The sequence below is a fragment of the Eurypyga helias genome, unplaced genomic scaffold (assembly GCF_000690775.1).
Source record: "Eurypyga helias isolate BGI_N326 unplaced genomic scaffold, ASM69077v1 scaffold4406, whole genome shotgun sequence".
Taxonomy (NCBI): Eukaryota; Metazoa; Chordata; class Aves; order Eurypygiformes; family Eurypygidae; genus Eurypyga; species Eurypyga helias.
In genome coordinates this window covers 1-17,905 of record NW_010258394.1, presented here as the reverse complement: position 1 = coordinate 17,905, position 17,905 = coordinate 1, and the positions used below count along the sequence as shown (strand labels likewise).

General features: G+C 45.5%; 1 protein-coding gene across 1 annotated transcript in view; it reads right to left on the bottom strand.

Moving 5' to 3' along the window:
- The window catches only part of RABL6 (RAB, member RAS oncogene family-like 6), a 57,667-nt gene extending 39,832 nt beyond the window's left edge, over positions 1 to 17,835 (bottom strand). The window contains exons 1-3 of the mRNA XM_010154295.1: positions 17,706 to 17,835; positions 10,136 to 10,270; positions 4,631 to 4,678 (exon numbers count right to left, since the gene is read on the bottom strand). Of these exons, the coding sequence (XP_010152597.1) occupies positions 4,631 to 4,678; positions 10,136 to 10,270; positions 17,706 to 17,835 (313 nt within the window). The remainder of the gene's footprint in view (positions 1 to 4,630; positions 4,679 to 10,135; positions 10,271 to 17,705) is intronic.
- Positions 17,836 to 17,905: the final 70 nt, after the last annotated feature.

Below are 17,905 nucleotides of genomic sequence, written 5' to 3'. Positions count from 1 at the left end.
ATGTGTTGGCAGCTCAGATGCACCCGCAAAAAACCCTCCCACAGACTCTTTAAGACTGTCCAATGCTGGGGACCAAAACAGCTTCCCCCAACTATTCACGGTGGATCACTACTTGTAAAATTCATGGTTTCTGCGTGTGAAACAAGTGTTTCCTTCTTTTTGCACCAGCACAAGGAAAACCAGTTACAAAATACAGAATTATTCGTGAATGTTTTAATACGGCAGGAAACAGCAGGGGATCCCAGTCCCCACACCCTGACAGTGTCTGGTGGATGCTTCCTTGCATCGCTGCAAAATGTTCCTTCCCTTGTGTCATCAACCCAGTAATATCTGAAAGTAGCAGAAATATTAATCTGGATCCATCCCCACGCATGCACTGTGTTTCCCTGGAGGATCCAAGTATGGGCTCTGATCTTTCTGAAGATGTGGGATGTCTAGGACGTGCATGCCTTTTCCCACTTCAATTAAATTCCTATCAAGTCAGTGGCATTTGTGTGGCTTCTCTGAGTTACAAAACATCCCTATTTCTGCTAAATTATGCTTGGCATGACCTGAATTTCTAGGTATTAAAACAGAAACCTAAGCAACCACAAATACTTGTCACAGTTCCTCTTGTCCTGAGCAATCAAGGTGTCTTTCTAACCGGACATATTTACAACCAATGCTGTGAGACGGAATGTCCAACTTGCACGCCTTGCCCTGCTTGCGGCTTTATGTCTGCATCAAGAGGAATGAGTAATATTCTTACATGATGCTCATCACTGCTGTAAAGGAGGTCATCCATAAAGGAGTAACAGAGCTGAAAAGCGCATGTGTGTACATATTCATGCACAGTGTCTATTTTTGGAACCAAAACTGCAGGATGAACCAGATACACACAAGATATATGTAATGAAAAGATGCAATTCAGATTGTGAAGGCAAGTGCAGAGGGAAGACTGTTATTATATGAACAAAGTCCTGTGTTTAAGGCTGCACTGATGTGTGACCCAGGAGCCCCAATTAGAAAGCAAAGGTCTTCATGTTGCGATGGCTCAGCTGCTCTGCAGTGGTGCCCCAAAATCTACAAAGCAGTCCTTACTGAACACCAGCAGACTGTATTCATGTCCAGGACCCGATACCTCTGCACCTCTATGTACCATCCGTTTTGCCGCAGAATAGCGAGGATTCGGTACAGCTTGCCAACAAATCCTGTCCACAGTGCAAGGGAGATGCTTCTGTTCACCATCCAAAAATACATGTCTAGAATATTGCATCCCCAGTGTTACCTAACCTATGACATCTGAAAATAACAGAAATATTAATTCTGATCTTTCCTCCCCCTTGCAGCACACCTCAGGGAGGGAGAAGGGTGAAGGGGGAGGGAGAGGGGTGGAGGGAGAGGAGAGGAAACACCAATATGGGGGAGAGTTGATGCAATTTTGGGGTCCACAGAAAAAAGTATTAGTTGATCCCTTCATTAGTGTGGGGGAAAAGATGGAGGAACAAAACTAGCAGAAGTTACAAGGCAGGAGATGAGAACTGTTCCTGAATCACCTGCATTCAAGCAGCTTCTTTGCATTCAGGTTCTGTTACAGCTTATGACCTGCAGCAGTTACACAACTTGCTGCAAAGTCAGAAAGATGAGTCAGAACTGTGACTTTTGCAGAGAGATCTCCTTCCTTCCTATGTTCTGTTGGTTCCAAGGGCAGCAAAAGAGACACTATTTACTACACACACCGCACAAAATTCAATAGAAACTCTAGCTGGGGGCAAGCTTTACTTGGTAAGATTTTAGCAAATGGCATCATTACACAAATGAGCCCCGTGCTCTGAGCAGGCCCAAGGAGGACACAGCAGGCTGCAGGGAAGTCCATACTCCAGTGAATCTGCACATTGAAAAAAAAAGAAATCCCAGAGAGTGAAGGAGAAGGTAAGAGGAGCGGTTGCCATTCCCCCTGCTTCACTGCACTAACCAACCTCACAGGTTTTAAGATTTCACAACAAAGCTGCTCCTCACAGTTCCATATTAACATCTGTACTCTAGACAAATGACACCAAGGCATCAGCCAGGCAGGGCCAGCAGAGTGGCCTCCTGCATCCCCAAAACAGTCTGGAGGGAAAAATCAAAGCAGGCTGCTGACCTAACAGGGACGGGAAGGCACACTGGTGTAAGTGCGTGGAGAAACACTACTTAGTAAACCCACGTTTAACTTCAGTGCAAAAACGTATGTGAGGTTTTTCAGGGCATAGCTCACTGGGTTTCCCCAAACGCTCCTGCGCACACCGCAACACGAAGCGTGGCAGTGCTGCATGGCAGAGAGGAGGCTGAAGCTGCCTCACAAGACTCAAGTTGAAAACTGCAGTTCAGGGATCCATCTTACAGACAGTCTAGCTACATCCACACATCAGGCAGTCAAGACATTTTCAAATCTCTTCCTTTAAACAGAGGTGTCAATTTTCTCTAACAAGGAATAATTCTTCCAAAATGGGGAAACACTGGCAAAACCAGATTTAGCCCAGAAAACAATGTATGTTGAAATGCATGTTCAGAATGTGCATTTTTGTGGCAGTTTCAAATCCAGCCTCATCAATGCAGCATTCTGCACAGCTCTACACATGCACATTAGGTAGGCAAGGGAAAAAAGGAGGATCAGGTCCTGTCAGCACTATGCTGCAGCAGCACGGGATACTTCACTACTAAAAGTCTAGATCAGCGTCACTCTCACCCAAAGCATGGCGCAGGAGGATTTTTTGTCCTAAGCGTACAGAAGGAAGAACAAAAAGGTCATGAGATAACATTAAAATGAAAGTTAGATGTGAGCAAGCTCTTAATGGTTAATTTGCACATTTTCCTAAAGTTGAACTTATCAAGAATCCGCAACGCTATGGCAACAGGAAAGAATTTGATTTCGTTACATCATGATGATCTGAATTTTTAGACTGCAGTGATTTAGTACATTTGAATACATAAAAATACATATATGTGGTCCACAAGTCGGGTTCTTAACAGAATGAGTTTTATTTCTAAAGAATATAAAATGGAGAGAATAGAGTCCCTTGAGATTTCTAACACACGCTCCACTGTCAGAAATGAAAGCAGCGTCAGAAGAGCTGTTATCAACATCTGCACATATCAAATCCAATCTGCTTTGCCAAAAAAATGACAAGTCTCTAGTTGAGAAGATGCCTCTGCTCAGAGAAGCTATTCACAGAAATAAATGCTGCAACCACATGATTTCCAAATGAACTGTCTGTCTATTCATACCAAAGTTGCAAGGCAGCAAGAAAACAGATGTTATACTCAGGCTCCAGCCCTGCACATGTTATCCCAGGATCTGAAAGCCAAACTATAATCAGACTGACTTCAGCAGTAACTCTGACCTAAGTAAGGTTTTGCCTGCACTGTGGCAACAGGCTTCAAAGAATAACATGATAAAGTGCCCAGGATTTTCATTTAAAGTTACTGACTCAAGTTTAACCTAAAAGCTGCACTATGCATCTGAACTAGAACTGCTATCTTTAATTACTTTTTCTTTTTTACTATTTTAAATACAATTTAACTAACATGAAAAATTGTATTTCTCCCTTCCCCACACCCTACTGTACTTATTGTTTGGTGTTAGCAGCTGTGTAAGTCGCACGGGTAGTGCACCTTGGCTGCAGTTCTGCTGGGGAATGCATGCCAGCACAGACTCCAGCTAAGGCTACAGGAAAGGTAGCAGCAGCTCAACCATAAAAACTTTAAGTTTCAGGTGTTAACGACTGTGATCAACAGGTTTGACTGACAGAAATACACAAACAAGGAGCACAACCCACAGAGCAAGAGATGCTCGCTTGTAGAGCTGCTTGCCTGACCCTGCCGACACTTTAGACCAGGAGCCTGGCTGGTACAAAATGCCTCTGAAAAGGCACATGGTATCTCCACTGGGGCTACAGAGTGGGCTGTCAAGATTTAGATCCAAACCCCAACCCCTCCTAGCAACAGATGCCACTGCATCCAGATTTGTACTCCATCCAGACTGTGTCCTCACATATGTTTTGGGGGTTTGTTCTTATTTTTTATAAAATAGAACTTTATACTCTGACAAAAAATGAAAACTAACAGAAAATGTATTTATACATCATAATAATTCCCATGGCTAAGCATTTAGAAAATATTTTGGATTAAATATATTGCGTTTTTCTCTTTTATCCTTCCCTCCTGCATACATTATTCACTACAGAGAACATTTTATCAATTTAACAATAGCTTTCCGTTACAAAAACAGCTCAACAACAGCTTTTATAAACAGAACAAAGAATTCAGCAGCTGTCTAAGCATATATAAAACTCTAAAGTGGAGAAGATGAAGTTTACTATAAAGTTCAGAGAACCTGAATATGCTAAGCAGCAGGCTATTTCATCTGTCACAAAGCACATGAAACAACTGCTTCTGAACACTGGGTTTGAGCTGAATTAACGGGCTCTAGCATAGGAGACTCCTCTCTCCATATTTTTTCAGGAACTAACATCCATGCACTTGAAAGAAATAAGTATAGGCATTTTTCTAAAGTAGAAGTAAGCAGGTATTTCTGAATTCCAAGTAAATTTTTCATTAGAATTGAGAAAGAACAATAAATCTCCATTAGAAAGGAAGGCATAAATCTTACCTTTGTCAACTACATCCCAGACTTCAACTTTAACAATATCGTCAGTGGCTAAAAGCACAATAAGAACACACAGCATTAGAAGAGGGTTGCAGTAAGCTGACCAACACCCAGCGCTCACCGAAGAGAGCCTAACCCAAAGCCAGCACTGCCAACGCAGCAGACGAATGTCAAAAGAGAAGGGAGTGTGTTAAAATAAAACCCAAACATAACAAGAAGGCGGCCGACTGTTGAAGGGTCGAGTTGTACACCAGCCTCTGCTAGCTAAAGAACTTCTTGCAGACCCTTAGCCACAGAAGTGACAGCTGGATATCCATGATGTTTGACATCAGATTTGAAACATGTTATAAATAGTTTGTGTAGATTCTTAACATACAGAGGTTTCCATAATCTTTCAAGAACGACAGAAATTTAATTTGGAGCATAAAGTCTGGTCTATAAGCAAGGCATACAACTGAAAGAAAAGGAATACACACACTTAAGGAAGAGCAACCTTAATAATAACATATTCATGTGAACATGACAAACAGTGCAGATGGTCTTGCGGCTATAGAAATCCAGTCCCTCTGCAAATTTCAGGTCACATTTTGTGAAAAATAAGATATTAGTAGGTATTTTGCCTCTTAACAAGCTGCAGAATCAGTAAATTATAAGCAGCAACATAAATTTAAGTTGCCAAAATGTGAAGCAAAATTCTAACTACAGAGACACGGGCGCCGGTACTGACAGCTAGCAGCTTTACTTTCGGACGGCAGGAGGGTTGGGGAGCTTTGGTTATATGCTTCTGTTGACTCCAAATACGCAGTCCAATCTTCATGAAGCTGTTCCAAGAAACAGCTGCTTTCTGGAAATGCTATAGGCTACAAAGCAAAAGCTTGTACTTGGAGCAGCTGGGTACATAAAGCAATGGGATAGGAAGATAATGTCTCAGAGTAGAAAATCTCCTAGGATGGCATGAGGATTTAGCTAAGTGTCAGTGTCAAGCCTGGAAACGTTTCCTCTACAGAATTCACTGTTGGCTTTACAATATTTTGCAACATTCAAGACAGATTATGAGTAAAGGAAAACTTTGATCCTCTGCTTCTGGAGAAAGACCCATTTTACATTTATGCATGAAGCAAAATCATCCTGGTTTTCCTCCTAGCAACTCCCACTTGCCTTCCACTTTGCCAGCAGCGCGGTGGGGCGCAGGACAAACAGGAGACTCACCAGGGCTCCAGCCCAGCCAGTGCCTCACAGGCTCAGAAGGGACTGAAAACACAACAGGCCTACAGCAGCCCACAGTCCTAAAACCGCTGCTCAAATCCTTACACCCCCCCAAATGAATTCTGTCCCTGAATATATCTATAGACCATCACACAAGGCAGGCTGAGGCCAAATCCATTGCCATACTCCCTTGCCTGGCATCCCTGTAGCTGCCTCCCGGCCAGCTGCCTGCACCCAGTGACTCCCTGTGACGAGGCTGCTCGGTCCATGGTCCATTCAGGGTGCACTGTGACAGAGAGCAGCTAATGCAGGGCTACCCCCAGATCCACACCCTGCAGCTGGGAGCAACAGTGCTGCTGCTGTCCCCAAAGCACAAGGGGATGACAGACCAGCAAAGTCAATCCTGGTGCCTTTCAGTGTCCAGACTTTCTGCAAAAGGACGGGAAATGTCTTCCCTTCTCAGCTGGCAAACTTCATCAACAGGTGCACAGGCGGAGTCCAGAAGGCTGCTTGTTCTTCCCAGCAGTGCCACGTGAAGCAGCACATAGGCATGTTAACAAGGAACTTCTGCAGAGAAGCTGGAAATCCACTTTTCAGAAAAGTAAGGCCTTGGGGTGACATGCTGTGCACTCCTAGGAGGTGAGCCAGCACCTAGCACTGGGACTTTGCTCCCAAGCTCACGATATATGCACCCTTTTTCCTGCTGAGTAATTTCCGCAGCACTGTCATCCTGCTGAGCAGGAGCACGCCCAGATATCTGAGGAGTTGAACCATTTGTCCCAGAAAGACCTGCTCTACACCCTTTTATCTGAGGGGAAGCACAGAATTTCACAAAGAAACTGACTGAGATCCAAGAAAACCACTTTTCCACGTGGTTCTTCTTCCCGTTAGCACCAGTGCTCCTGCCAGCTCGTAGCCATTAAGTTCTCCTTGTTCATCACCAGCTTCATTCCTGATTATCCCCAACGCACAAGAGGATAATTACTTTAGTGCTGCTGTGTTGGCTTTGGTATGACTCATACGCAGCAGCATTTCACCTTAACAGCTTTGAAAGGCATGTTGTAGCAAAAGGACTGCCAATTCATCCTTTTAACTCTGTAATTTGGATTAGCATAAACCAGGGATCAAACCACTCAAAAAACCCTGCACTGAGTTGCTGTTCTGCGAAGTACCGCACACTAAGACACTGCTTTCCCAGAGAAGAGCAGAGAGGTGTGAGAAGACTCCAATTGCAAGAAAGCTCATCTAAAAATAAGAATCCTTGTGTTCTGGCTGGGTTCATCAGCATGAATTCACAGGCTCTCAGACATATTTACTCTCATTCAATTACATGATTCACTCCATACGCTTTGGATCACAAACCCTGCAGAGCAGAGCAGCTCTGCTATCCCTCACACCATCTATAAAGCATTCAAAGTATGTGAACAGAAGTATTTGCCACGTTTTACTTCAGACTCCCTTCCTGAGACTGCCATAATCTAAAAAACCATTCATCAAGGACAGCAATGATAATGCCATATGGGGACACAAAAGTTATAAATATCCATTACAGAGACAACTGGCACAGAAAAGTAATTTTGTTCATTCTAATTAGGAAGAAATAACTCAAATTTCTCTACCTTTATTAATTCCTCCAGTATAAAATTTCTGATAATATGACAAGGTACATTCCACATCTAAAATGTAAATCTTCCAATACCAGGCAATGTAAGAGTCCTTCAATATTTGACAGCGATTTAATTAATATCTGTAAATATTTGCTGCCAACTATTTCATAATGTTTATTCAAAGTAACTTGAGAGCATGATCACAGGAAAAACCAACTTTATTTTCCTCTGCAGATTAACTCAGCCAACAGGGTGGTAATTAGATCTGAGCCTCAGAGTGCCCACATCACCCAGCTTGGATGGAAAGTGTTCGCAGCAGGAAACATACCTTACGTGGCTTTTAAAAGAGGGTGTTATTTTTTAAAACAAGTTTTAAGAAAGTCAACAGAGAATTTCCTATGCTGCTGGAAATTATTACTAAGAAAATAATACAGCATTTTACAATGTAAAAGAAACACAAATGAAAGGCACAGTTTCTTGTGTAGCCTTGCAGGTGTTTAGACTAGCTTGGCAACACTCCACCTTGAGAAAAGTCCATCACCATATGTACACATTGCTGTCAACTCTAACCAGCAAGCTCTGCAGAAACCTATCTCATAAACGTCAGAACTAATCACCAGAAATAACAACTAGTGCTGGAGTTACCAACACGCAGGAAAAGCCAGCCTCCTGTGCAGCTCTTTCCTACCCCAGGACTGCATGCATGATGGAAAAGCCAGTGCCTAAGTCTCAGCTCAGTAAAGAACATACAGTCCCTAAAATATGCAGAGACACACAAGATGACTGGATCTTTCTCCAAACACCTTTTTTCACATATACAAAACGGTGTATACATGCATTTTGTATAGCTGTTCACGTACACAACAACAATTAGGTATGAATGAGCCCTTAGAAATCAAATGCCAGGCTCCCTGGCTGTATTTACAAACAGCACTTCATTACTTACACTCAGAGAGGAAAGCGGACACTGAAGTTTTTACCTGTGATGTTGCAGAAAACTGCAATTAACAGTAAGCAAACTCTTTAGACTTGGGTATCTAAGAGAGAGATACTTCATTTCTTATTCTGATCTAAGTCTGTTTACACTGGATCATTCCAGTTTGATTTTGGACAGTTTCCATCATCCAAACAACCTGCACGCTCTGTGTTCACACATCAATAACTGACGTGCTGATATTCTGGGAGAGAGGAAGAGGAGTGTGGGGGTAGGCTGCCACAGCTGAAACACAGCATGCCAGAGGTTCTGCTGCAGATGGGGAATGCAACTGCAAGAATAGCGCCAATCTGTCAACGTCCTGGGCCAGTCAACAGGCAGAACATCAGGAAACAGTACCCAAACCAAAGCTGCTTTATGAGGCAACGCAGAAGCTAACAGGCACAGCTTTGTGTCACCCTCACACGGAGAGGCCCTGTGAACAAATCTGAAAACCGGTGACACGAGGCTTAGCTCATGAGATCCTGACTGAGAAAACCACTAGTTGCGCTGAGCAAGGATGACTTGTTTCTCTCCCACATCCAAAGCAAATCCCAACTATCCATCCTTATGAACCTTTTCAACCTTTGCCAAGAGAGCACTGACTCGTGTGAAAGCCTGTCTCCATAAGGGCACAAGAGGCTCCAGAACTCTGGCATCACAACTGTGCTCACTCCCCCAGTGCTGAAGCCTGCGAGCACGCTGTCCCAAGGCAGACTGCTGCTGAACAGGCCTCGTGGCTCCCTGACCGTTATCACCAGACCCAGGCCCCCTGGTAGCGCCCAGGAATAGAGTGTTGACTGGTGAGTTGGATGAAGCACCCAGTTTGGTGTTTATCCAAACTGCATGGGATTTTTTCCAGCTGTGAGGAGACTGATAGTACCTGATGCATCAAAAGGTCAGAGTGGTGCAGATGGATAATGTCTGATGTGGCAAATGAACTGCTGACCTTTTTCTAAAGCAAAATCAGTCTTACAGAGCAAGCTCATACTGACTCAGTGGTTCAAGCCACAAGGCTGTCGCATTTTTGATCAGGAACCTGAAAGCTGGACTTAATGCACTGTTAAATCATAGTCTTATGTAATTTCAGTGCCTGCAGTGTCTTCTCCAGGCGAGATTCAGGGTTTTCACAGCCACTTCATACTGTCAGAGCAGATGGGAAAAAATAAAAAAAAATTCACACCTCATCTGTCAGACTCCAACAAGCACTTAAAAAAAGCTATTGATAAGATGCTTCTGTGCTTCAGTAAGTCAGCCTAGTTATTAGTACTACAATAATTTTTAAACCATCACCTTCACCAGTTACAGGATGCTCTTTGTACTTTAATGAACTAGTTTGCACCATGCTATTCACTTCTACACAACACAGTAACACCAAAAGCAGGGTTGGCCTCAAAGACAGATTTCCATAATAAACCTGTTTTCATGAACAAGTGTACCACAAATATTTCAAATCTTTTGGATCACCTATTTAAATACTTTCTTTGAACTGTGGCTTCCAAAGACCTATCCTGTAGCACTTATAACATACAGTTTCTGAGTAAAGTTATTAAAAACATGACTGAGAAACTGTGACTAATAAATTAAAATAACAAGAGTGATGAGAGACCATTTTATCTCCCAAGCAGATAGAGAAGAAAGAAGCAAAGAGACTGCAGTGGAATTTCTACCCTTAAGGCACCGTCCCATGACTGTCACTCCCTCCACCCTCTTCCATCTTACTTTTATAATTCCAGTGGATGCTGGTGACTTGGATCTCCTGAGTTGGAATGTATTCTTCAATAAATTTCTTTCCCTGCAGTCGGTGCCACAGTGTGGTTTTGCCAGTGTTCCTATCCCCTCGGATGACAATTTTCACTGGGAAAAAGAGCAAGCAGACAAATAAAGTTGATTAAAAACAAATCAAAGAACGCTGAGAAAAGCATGTTAACTTTCTGAAGCATTATTCAGATGTCGTGATTAGTTCTCCCATATTACACAGGCATGATGAGGTTTGTTAAAAAACAGCCTCGGTCATTAAAATTAGTGTTTATTCAGCTATCACACTAGCTCAGCAGAAAGAGCCAACATCAAGATTGAATCTTCAGAATCTGCACAACTTCAGCCAGCTAAGTCTCTGCTCCCTGCATCCTCCTGCCTTCTCTACCTCTGCCTGGCCCTTACTCCCACTCTGCCATAACCCTATTTCTTCGCTAGCCTTTCATGCCAGGCTTCTCCTTCAATTGCTTCCTCTTTCATTCCCATTTCTCCTTCAACACTCCTCATTCCTTGAGAAAACAGAATCATAGATTCATTTAGGCTAGAAAAGACCTCCAAGATAAACAAGTCCAACCATTAACCCAGCACTGCCAAGTCCACCACTAAACCATGTCCCTGAGCACCATTAACATGTCTCTCAAATCCCTCCCGGGACGGTGACTTCACCACCTCCCTGGGCAGCCCCTTCCAGTGTCTGATAGCCCTTTCCGTGAAAAAATTCTTCACAGTATCCAATCTAAACCTCCCCTGGTAAAACTTGAGGCTGTTTCCTCTTGTCCCATCGCTTGTCACTTGGGAGAAAAGACTGACATCCACCTCGCTCCAACCTCTTTTCAGGTAGTTGTAGAGTGACAAGGTCTCTCCTCAGCCTCCTACTCACTCCCTAGGCCCAGCTGCCTACTGAAAGCTGAAGGACCAGTTCTCAGCTGTGCCAGTTAGGCAGGGTCCTGTGTTCAGAGGTGCTGGTCCTGACATCACACAGGGTGCGACTCTGAACCCTGGCACCGGTGAAAGTGTTCTTCTGGGATGGTGCTGGGATAGCTGAGAGGCAGCTTCCGGTGAATATCCCTGCAGAGTTAATTGTCAGTGGTCTCAGCTATCCCACGCTGGGGCAGCATCCCCTTTTCCTAGGGAAGCAGAACAAGACTGTGCTCTTCAGCTGCTTCAGCTCACAGTATGGGTCATCTAGGTGAGGAGGCAATCCTTGGCAGGGACAAGAGGCAAGGCAGTTCATGGCCACAGGGGTCTATCTTAAACTGTCCCCGAGAAATTCACCAAACTGCCTCTATTGATGGCCACAGTTTTGAGTCAAATCAAAATCTGTCTTACATGTATTAGAAACAAGCTAAACTGAACCAAACCAAGCATGCCCCTTTGGGTCATAACTCCCCTAAAAAACAGTGAAATAAACCCAAGAGAAACTGGATGTCTGCGGGGTGTCCATGCGTCAGAGGGACAGTCTCCACCGCAGGAGCCATCCCACAGCTGGGTTCAGGGGCAGGTGTACTGGTGGCAGTTGGCGAAGGCGTCCTCGGAAACTGCGGTCTTGGGTAAAGGCTCCACGTCCACCGACTGGCCTCACGCCCAGCTGATGCACCAAGTTCATGCCTGCACTCGTGCACACATGCTTGTAGCCGCCGCAGGGGAAGTCAGTCAGTGGAGAAACTCAGCCCCATCCTCCCAAGGAAGGGTCCAAAATATCATAAAAATACCATTTTGCACACAACCCAGCAAAGTAACTTCTGTCACAATTAATACCATGAACTTTCCAAAGTCTACCCTGCTATTAGCTTGCTCTTCCTGAACACAGTATGTGTTGTATTCTAAATTTTCTGCTATATGACAGGACTTTTTTTTAAATACCATCCCTGTTTGAGGGGCAACCACAAGGCTACTGGGAAGCGTAAGCTGACTTGAACAGAATTTTTATGCTCGTGTTTTGAAGAGCAGCTATTATCCCCCAGAAAATGGGCTACTCGGAGACACCTAATGGCAGATTCAGGTGCTTAGCATTAGGCTGTGCACTATCATTTGGGCTAAGAAATCTGAGACCGAAGGCTGCCTTCTGTTGTAACGCAGGAGTTACTGCAGGTATTTTGGAGAAAAGTTTAAAGGTAACGGACACCATCTACAAAGTCTGCGGAAGAGTTCTGTCTGGTGAAATTCTGTCCTGCAGTTCCACTGTACTTTTGTTGCTGTACACTGAGAGGTACTGCTGCTTATTCTTTAACAAAGTTACTTATTAAAATAGTAAAAGGATAATAAAGACATAAACAATCATAATATTTGTAGGCTGACTTCACTTACAGGTCCCAAAGCATCTCTGCAGAGACAACAAACCATTTCCGGTAACCGTGTGTATGATTGTTTCCTACTTACAGATGGTGAAACAATCATTGAAGGATTTCTTTGGTTTTTCCAAATTAATGCAGCAAGTCCATGGCACAGGCAGAATGAGACTCCATTTGTCCCCTTTAAAACCCAAGACTTTCTAAACGCCCTCACTGCCTACCTTAGAGAGCCAGTTTAAAATTCATTTTCCCCCATAAAATGCAGCATGATCCTTTACAGTGAGTTTTAAGGCACAAATAGACCCTTCCTTAAATAGTTAGATTGCTCTCAAGGTGCAATTCCAGGATCACCCAGTGACTTGACTGTTGAGCTCTCCCCAGAAGGGGCCACCTTACCTCCCCACAACGTTACTTATGCAGCTACACACTGAGTCAGATCAAGGAACTGAACTGGCTGAAAACTAACCCCAAAATTATTCCGTTCAGTTTCCTTCTCTAGCTCAAGTGCTCAGCTGCATCAGCAGGATGAGCAGCACACAGGAGGCCCAGCTGGAGTGGCAAGAGATCACCCCCACCCCTGAGCAGCTCACGCCTGGATCAACGTAGGGTGCTTGTAGCACCACGTGCTCAGTTTGAACAGGTCCAACGGCCCTTTCCAGCTTCAGCATTCTCCATGTTAGGATCTCTTTCCTCCTACATAACGCATGAGTGTTCATGACATTCTTCCTGAAGAAAAAAAAAGTCTTTAAGAACAGAAGAGGAAGAAGGCAGGTGACGTAAAACATTCTTAGCAAAACAAAACCTGTACTTGGGACCTCGGCTAGGGCAGGTGTGCTCAGTGACAGGCATCAGCAGGAGAGGGAGAGCTGAGTGAGCTTCAGGGCACAGCCAGGCCGGTACATCACAGGCCTGCGCTGTGTCTGAACGGGGAAAGAGGGTCAGTAACGATGGGGAGGTTAGCACTGTTACCTACGGGACAGTAACAACTGCTGCCTTATTTGAAGTTAAAGCAGTACTTACTGCAAACAGCCATAGGTTTGTGGCAAGGACAGGAGAATTATCTGTGGGAAGAAGGGTAGGGATGGGGAATAGATCAAGATGTGAGGAAAAAGCTAAACAAATCACTTTATTCATATTCTCACTGCACCAGGAAAAACAGAGGGACCTCCCTTCTCCAGATGGGGAAATGGAAGCAGAGCAGTGAAGACACAGGCCCAGACAGCAGGTCTCAGACCACTCAGAACGAGAAATCAGGAACTCCCAGCTCTGCCCATGTTCCTCCAGGACACTGCAGCAACTCGGGATCTCACACCCTGCAAAGATCCCCAAACTCCTCTGCTTAATAAACCCCATATGGAGGGTCATAACCTGGCCCTCAATAAGGTCTCTGGGGCTGTGACTACAAGGCTGCAATTCAAATGCTTGAAGTTGGTTCTGCTGCCCAAAGCAGGAGACCTGCTCTGCAGACACCCCCGAGCACACTCCCTGGGGGAAGAGGCCTGACAGCAGCCAAAGCAGGTTTGCCACAGGTTGCACAGACACCTGCGTCAGCAGTAGCAGAAAACATGAGAAGCTGGGATGCAGCAGGAAGAGGGGAGCAGGGGGGAGCAGTGCTGAATGAAAATACTTAAGACTACAATCAGAGCTGGGGTACTACTACTCTAAAAACAACCTGGTCTAGTGGAGGGTGTCCCTGCCCATGGCAGGGGGGTTGGAACTAGACGAGCTTTAAGGTCTCTTCCAACCCAAACCATTCTATGATAAAAGAAGCAAGGATTATAATGATTACCAAAAGGATACATGGTATTTGTGAGGTTTTGTCTTTTAAAGCAGAAAATGAATCAGGGGAGGTTTTGGAGGGAATACCAAAAGCCTTTGGTATTTCAGCACTGGTGGCCGTTCAGGGCAGGCTGCAGCTCACCAGGAGAGCAGCCCATGCTCCAGGCACATACCGTGGTGGGATTTGTTGGGTGGTGTGCACACTGGATGCAGCGTTCAGAATAAAGCCCGGAGCGGAAGGTGAACCGTGTACCCATGGATCTGAGCCTGTAGCACTTCCCTGTCTTTTGCTCCTTTCCCTGATCAGCAGTGTATACCTCCCAGGGAATCCTCATGCCAGTGTAACCCACCCGGAACCATTCATTTCACCCTTGTTTGCCCACCATCGCCTTACATAAACTTCCATGTTCGAGTAACCTGGTGCTGGTACCTCCTTCTGTAATTTGTCTCGTAATTTGTTTAAATGAGCACTACTGCCAAAGGAATGAGATCCATCTCGCTTGCTCTCCACCGAGCTCAGTCACCCTGGCCTGTGCTACCCTCCCTGGGCCAGCACAGCTATCCGATGCAGCCAACCTGATCCAAGTTCAGGCCATCCCAAGCAGGAAAGAAAAAGCAAGTTCTTATAAAGATTGCTTCCCCAGACTTGGAACCGTGATCTCCCATCAGCATCTGAGCCACTACATATACGGTACAGACCCACATCATTTTCACCTCTCTGCCTTCCATAGCGCCCAGGGAACTCCGGTGTTACTGGCACCGTGGTGTGTAAAACACAGGAGCCCCATGCAGATGATACAGAGCAAAAAAGGAGTGTGTGCTGTGTGTACAGTATGAAAATGCTTTCCTTTTAACATAGGATGTCCCGTGCAGAAAAGTGACTGCTGCCGAGGGCCAATCCTGGCCTTTGCTCTCATCATTTCATTAGAAATCTAAACCCACTCGCCCTGCAACACTCTTCCTTTTGACAACTTCACCGAGCGGGAGAGAAACAGTCAAAACAAATCACTTTGGTCCAACTCAGAAGTGCATACTACCCAGTGCTTGTAATCCTCGGTGCCAGCAAAACACCACACAGTGGGTACATCTGGGTGGGGGAGTCTGGGGGAGCAGGGGGCTGTCTGGTTACAAAACGTACTTGACAGCCATGAAGCACAGTGTGGCCTGTTCTGAGCCGCGCAGAGAGGCAGCAGGAGCCAGGTGACAAGACCCATGTCCCAGCCAGTTCCTGCCCACTTTATCAGCAAGCAACTCACGGCATTCTCAGCATGCTAAATACCCTTCGGGGAAGGAAACAGGCTTCAGATCATCATCAGTAACGCTCTGTGAAAGCAAGGAAACGTTCCTGTAAAACCAGCCATCACAGCACCCTTTGTTTTAGGTTCAGGCAACTCAGGGGAATGGAGATGTTTCAAAGACGTGCGTGCGTTAAGGGTGGCTACAAAAGATGTTTTGCACTCATGTGCTGACCATCATGTGTCTGCTAAGAAAGGAGCATCAGCAATGAACAGGATTTGCAGCTCTACCCCTCCTGAGCAATGGCCCTTGTAACGATGTTCCTTCACAGCCCACTGTCAACCAAGACCATAATGTGAACCTACCCCATCCATCCAGCGCCATGGCCACACAGGGTACTTCGAAACCCTTTCGTAAGCCCGTTATCTCCTATAAATATTATATAACAGTGATCCTGGGAAGAGTTACTATGGAGATTGGAAAGCTTCCCTAAGGCAGTGACAGAAAGCTGTAGTTGTATTCCAGATACGAAAGCAGCAACTAGAACAAAAATCCTGATAAAAGAGGGCACAAACCCAAAAGCTTCCCTAAGGCTTTCAGTACCAAGACAAAAAGCAGCAGAGGTACAGTTGGCAGCTCAGCTGCTGGCATTTCTGGCCTTGCCGTATTAACGGCAAGCAGGTACACATCCTCACCGGCTCGTTGACAATGCAGTGAGTCAACACGTAACAGTTGTCCCTGTCGGCTGCTGTGCCAGCAGGATGCAGCTGATCCGTACTGTCCACAGCACAAACATTCACTCTGAAAAGTCAACTCCTTTCTCTTACATAATTCACAAGCTGGTATTAGCTACCTGATCAACATGTACCAGTGAAGCAGACGGATGTGCTCTGGCCTGTGAGCTGCACGAAGCCCCTGTTCAGATCAATAGTCTTAAACTAACAGATCTCCAGGTACGTGCTTAACAATGCAGTGCTGTATTCCAAGGCACAAGAGTTTCCTCCTCACCCTCCGCCTTTCACTGGAAATCAAGTCTCTTAACACCACCACTGTGCTTACCTTCACATTCATGCCTGCTTGCTAGGACACTGATTTTCTGAAGCGCTACAGGCATACCTAACAGATGTGCTGCGGAGAAAGGCACCAAACGCTCTCCCTAGTAAAGCAGAGAGCTCCAAAACATACCAGTTCAAAAGCACAGTCAATAGTGATACGCTACACAAAGCAAAAAAAGCCCCAAACTGCAAAGTGCAAACCTCTCCCTTCACCTTCTGTTTCAGATGAAGATGCCGTAAGCTCTATTCCTCCAACTCATGTGCCTTTACAGAAAATATTCAGTGCCACGTTTACAAATCAGTCTCTCCAAACTTCCAGTCTCTGGGCCTTCTGCACTCTGACTTCACTGCCTGCCTGGATCCACAGACGGGCTGATCCTCGCAGCGCTCTCTGGTACCATCTCTATTTTCAGCAAGGATGACGTAACTACCATCCTCATCTCACAATTGTTACTTTGGGATGTATTTCATATACTTGCAGTGCTCTCCTGAAACATTATATTAGAAATAACCTTCACTGAGCTTCAAGGGAAAAATGCAACCCTAAGCCTCAACACTGAAAGGCAAAAAACCTCTGAAAGTGTTCCCTGAGAAAAGAGCAAACGTATCAGTTGCAGAAACAGTCAGAATGAAATTATGTACGAAGGGCACTTAAAGGCATACATCACTCCCCTTTATTAATGCCTGGCAGGGCAGAGCTCTTCAATAGACCCTTATCAAATAACCACTAGAGCTTAATTATAAATACCATTATCCTGGGCTGCAGCGAAGGTCACGCACACACTCAGGGGAGTTACTCTCTTGATGCTTTAACCGACAAAAATTGATTTACAAGGAGCTCTGTCTTGTGCCACAGTCAGCGGAAAGCAGGCGGCCGTTCAGGACATCTGCTGACTGGGGACACTGCTGCACTACAGGTTCCCAAGTCCCACACACTGAGATGTTTCCCATCCCTTACTCCTCCCACACTTCTGCAAGCTCTAACATTTAATTGCAAACTTGTCTTTGGGCGAATACTGGCAAAACCGAAAGCGTATGCATTTCACAGTCCCACTGGGGTCCCTGGGCACACTGTGAGGCATCAGCTAGGACGGACCGGTGCGGCATGCCTCCCGCCCGGCCCTGGCTGTGTCCCTCCCCCGACAGACCCCCCGAAGCCGGGCTCCGACTCACTGTTATACTGGACTCCCTTGGCAAACCGCCTCTGCAGAGCCTGGTTCATGGACTGCAGCCCCGCAGGGATATTCTTGTCTCTGACCGGAGTCTGGTCCGAGCCCACCAGCTTCTTCAGGGCTGAGAACATCTTTCTGGTCCCACACCGGCGCCACCACCTCCAGGAAAAGGGCTGCTGCGCCGGGGCTCAGGGGCAGGGC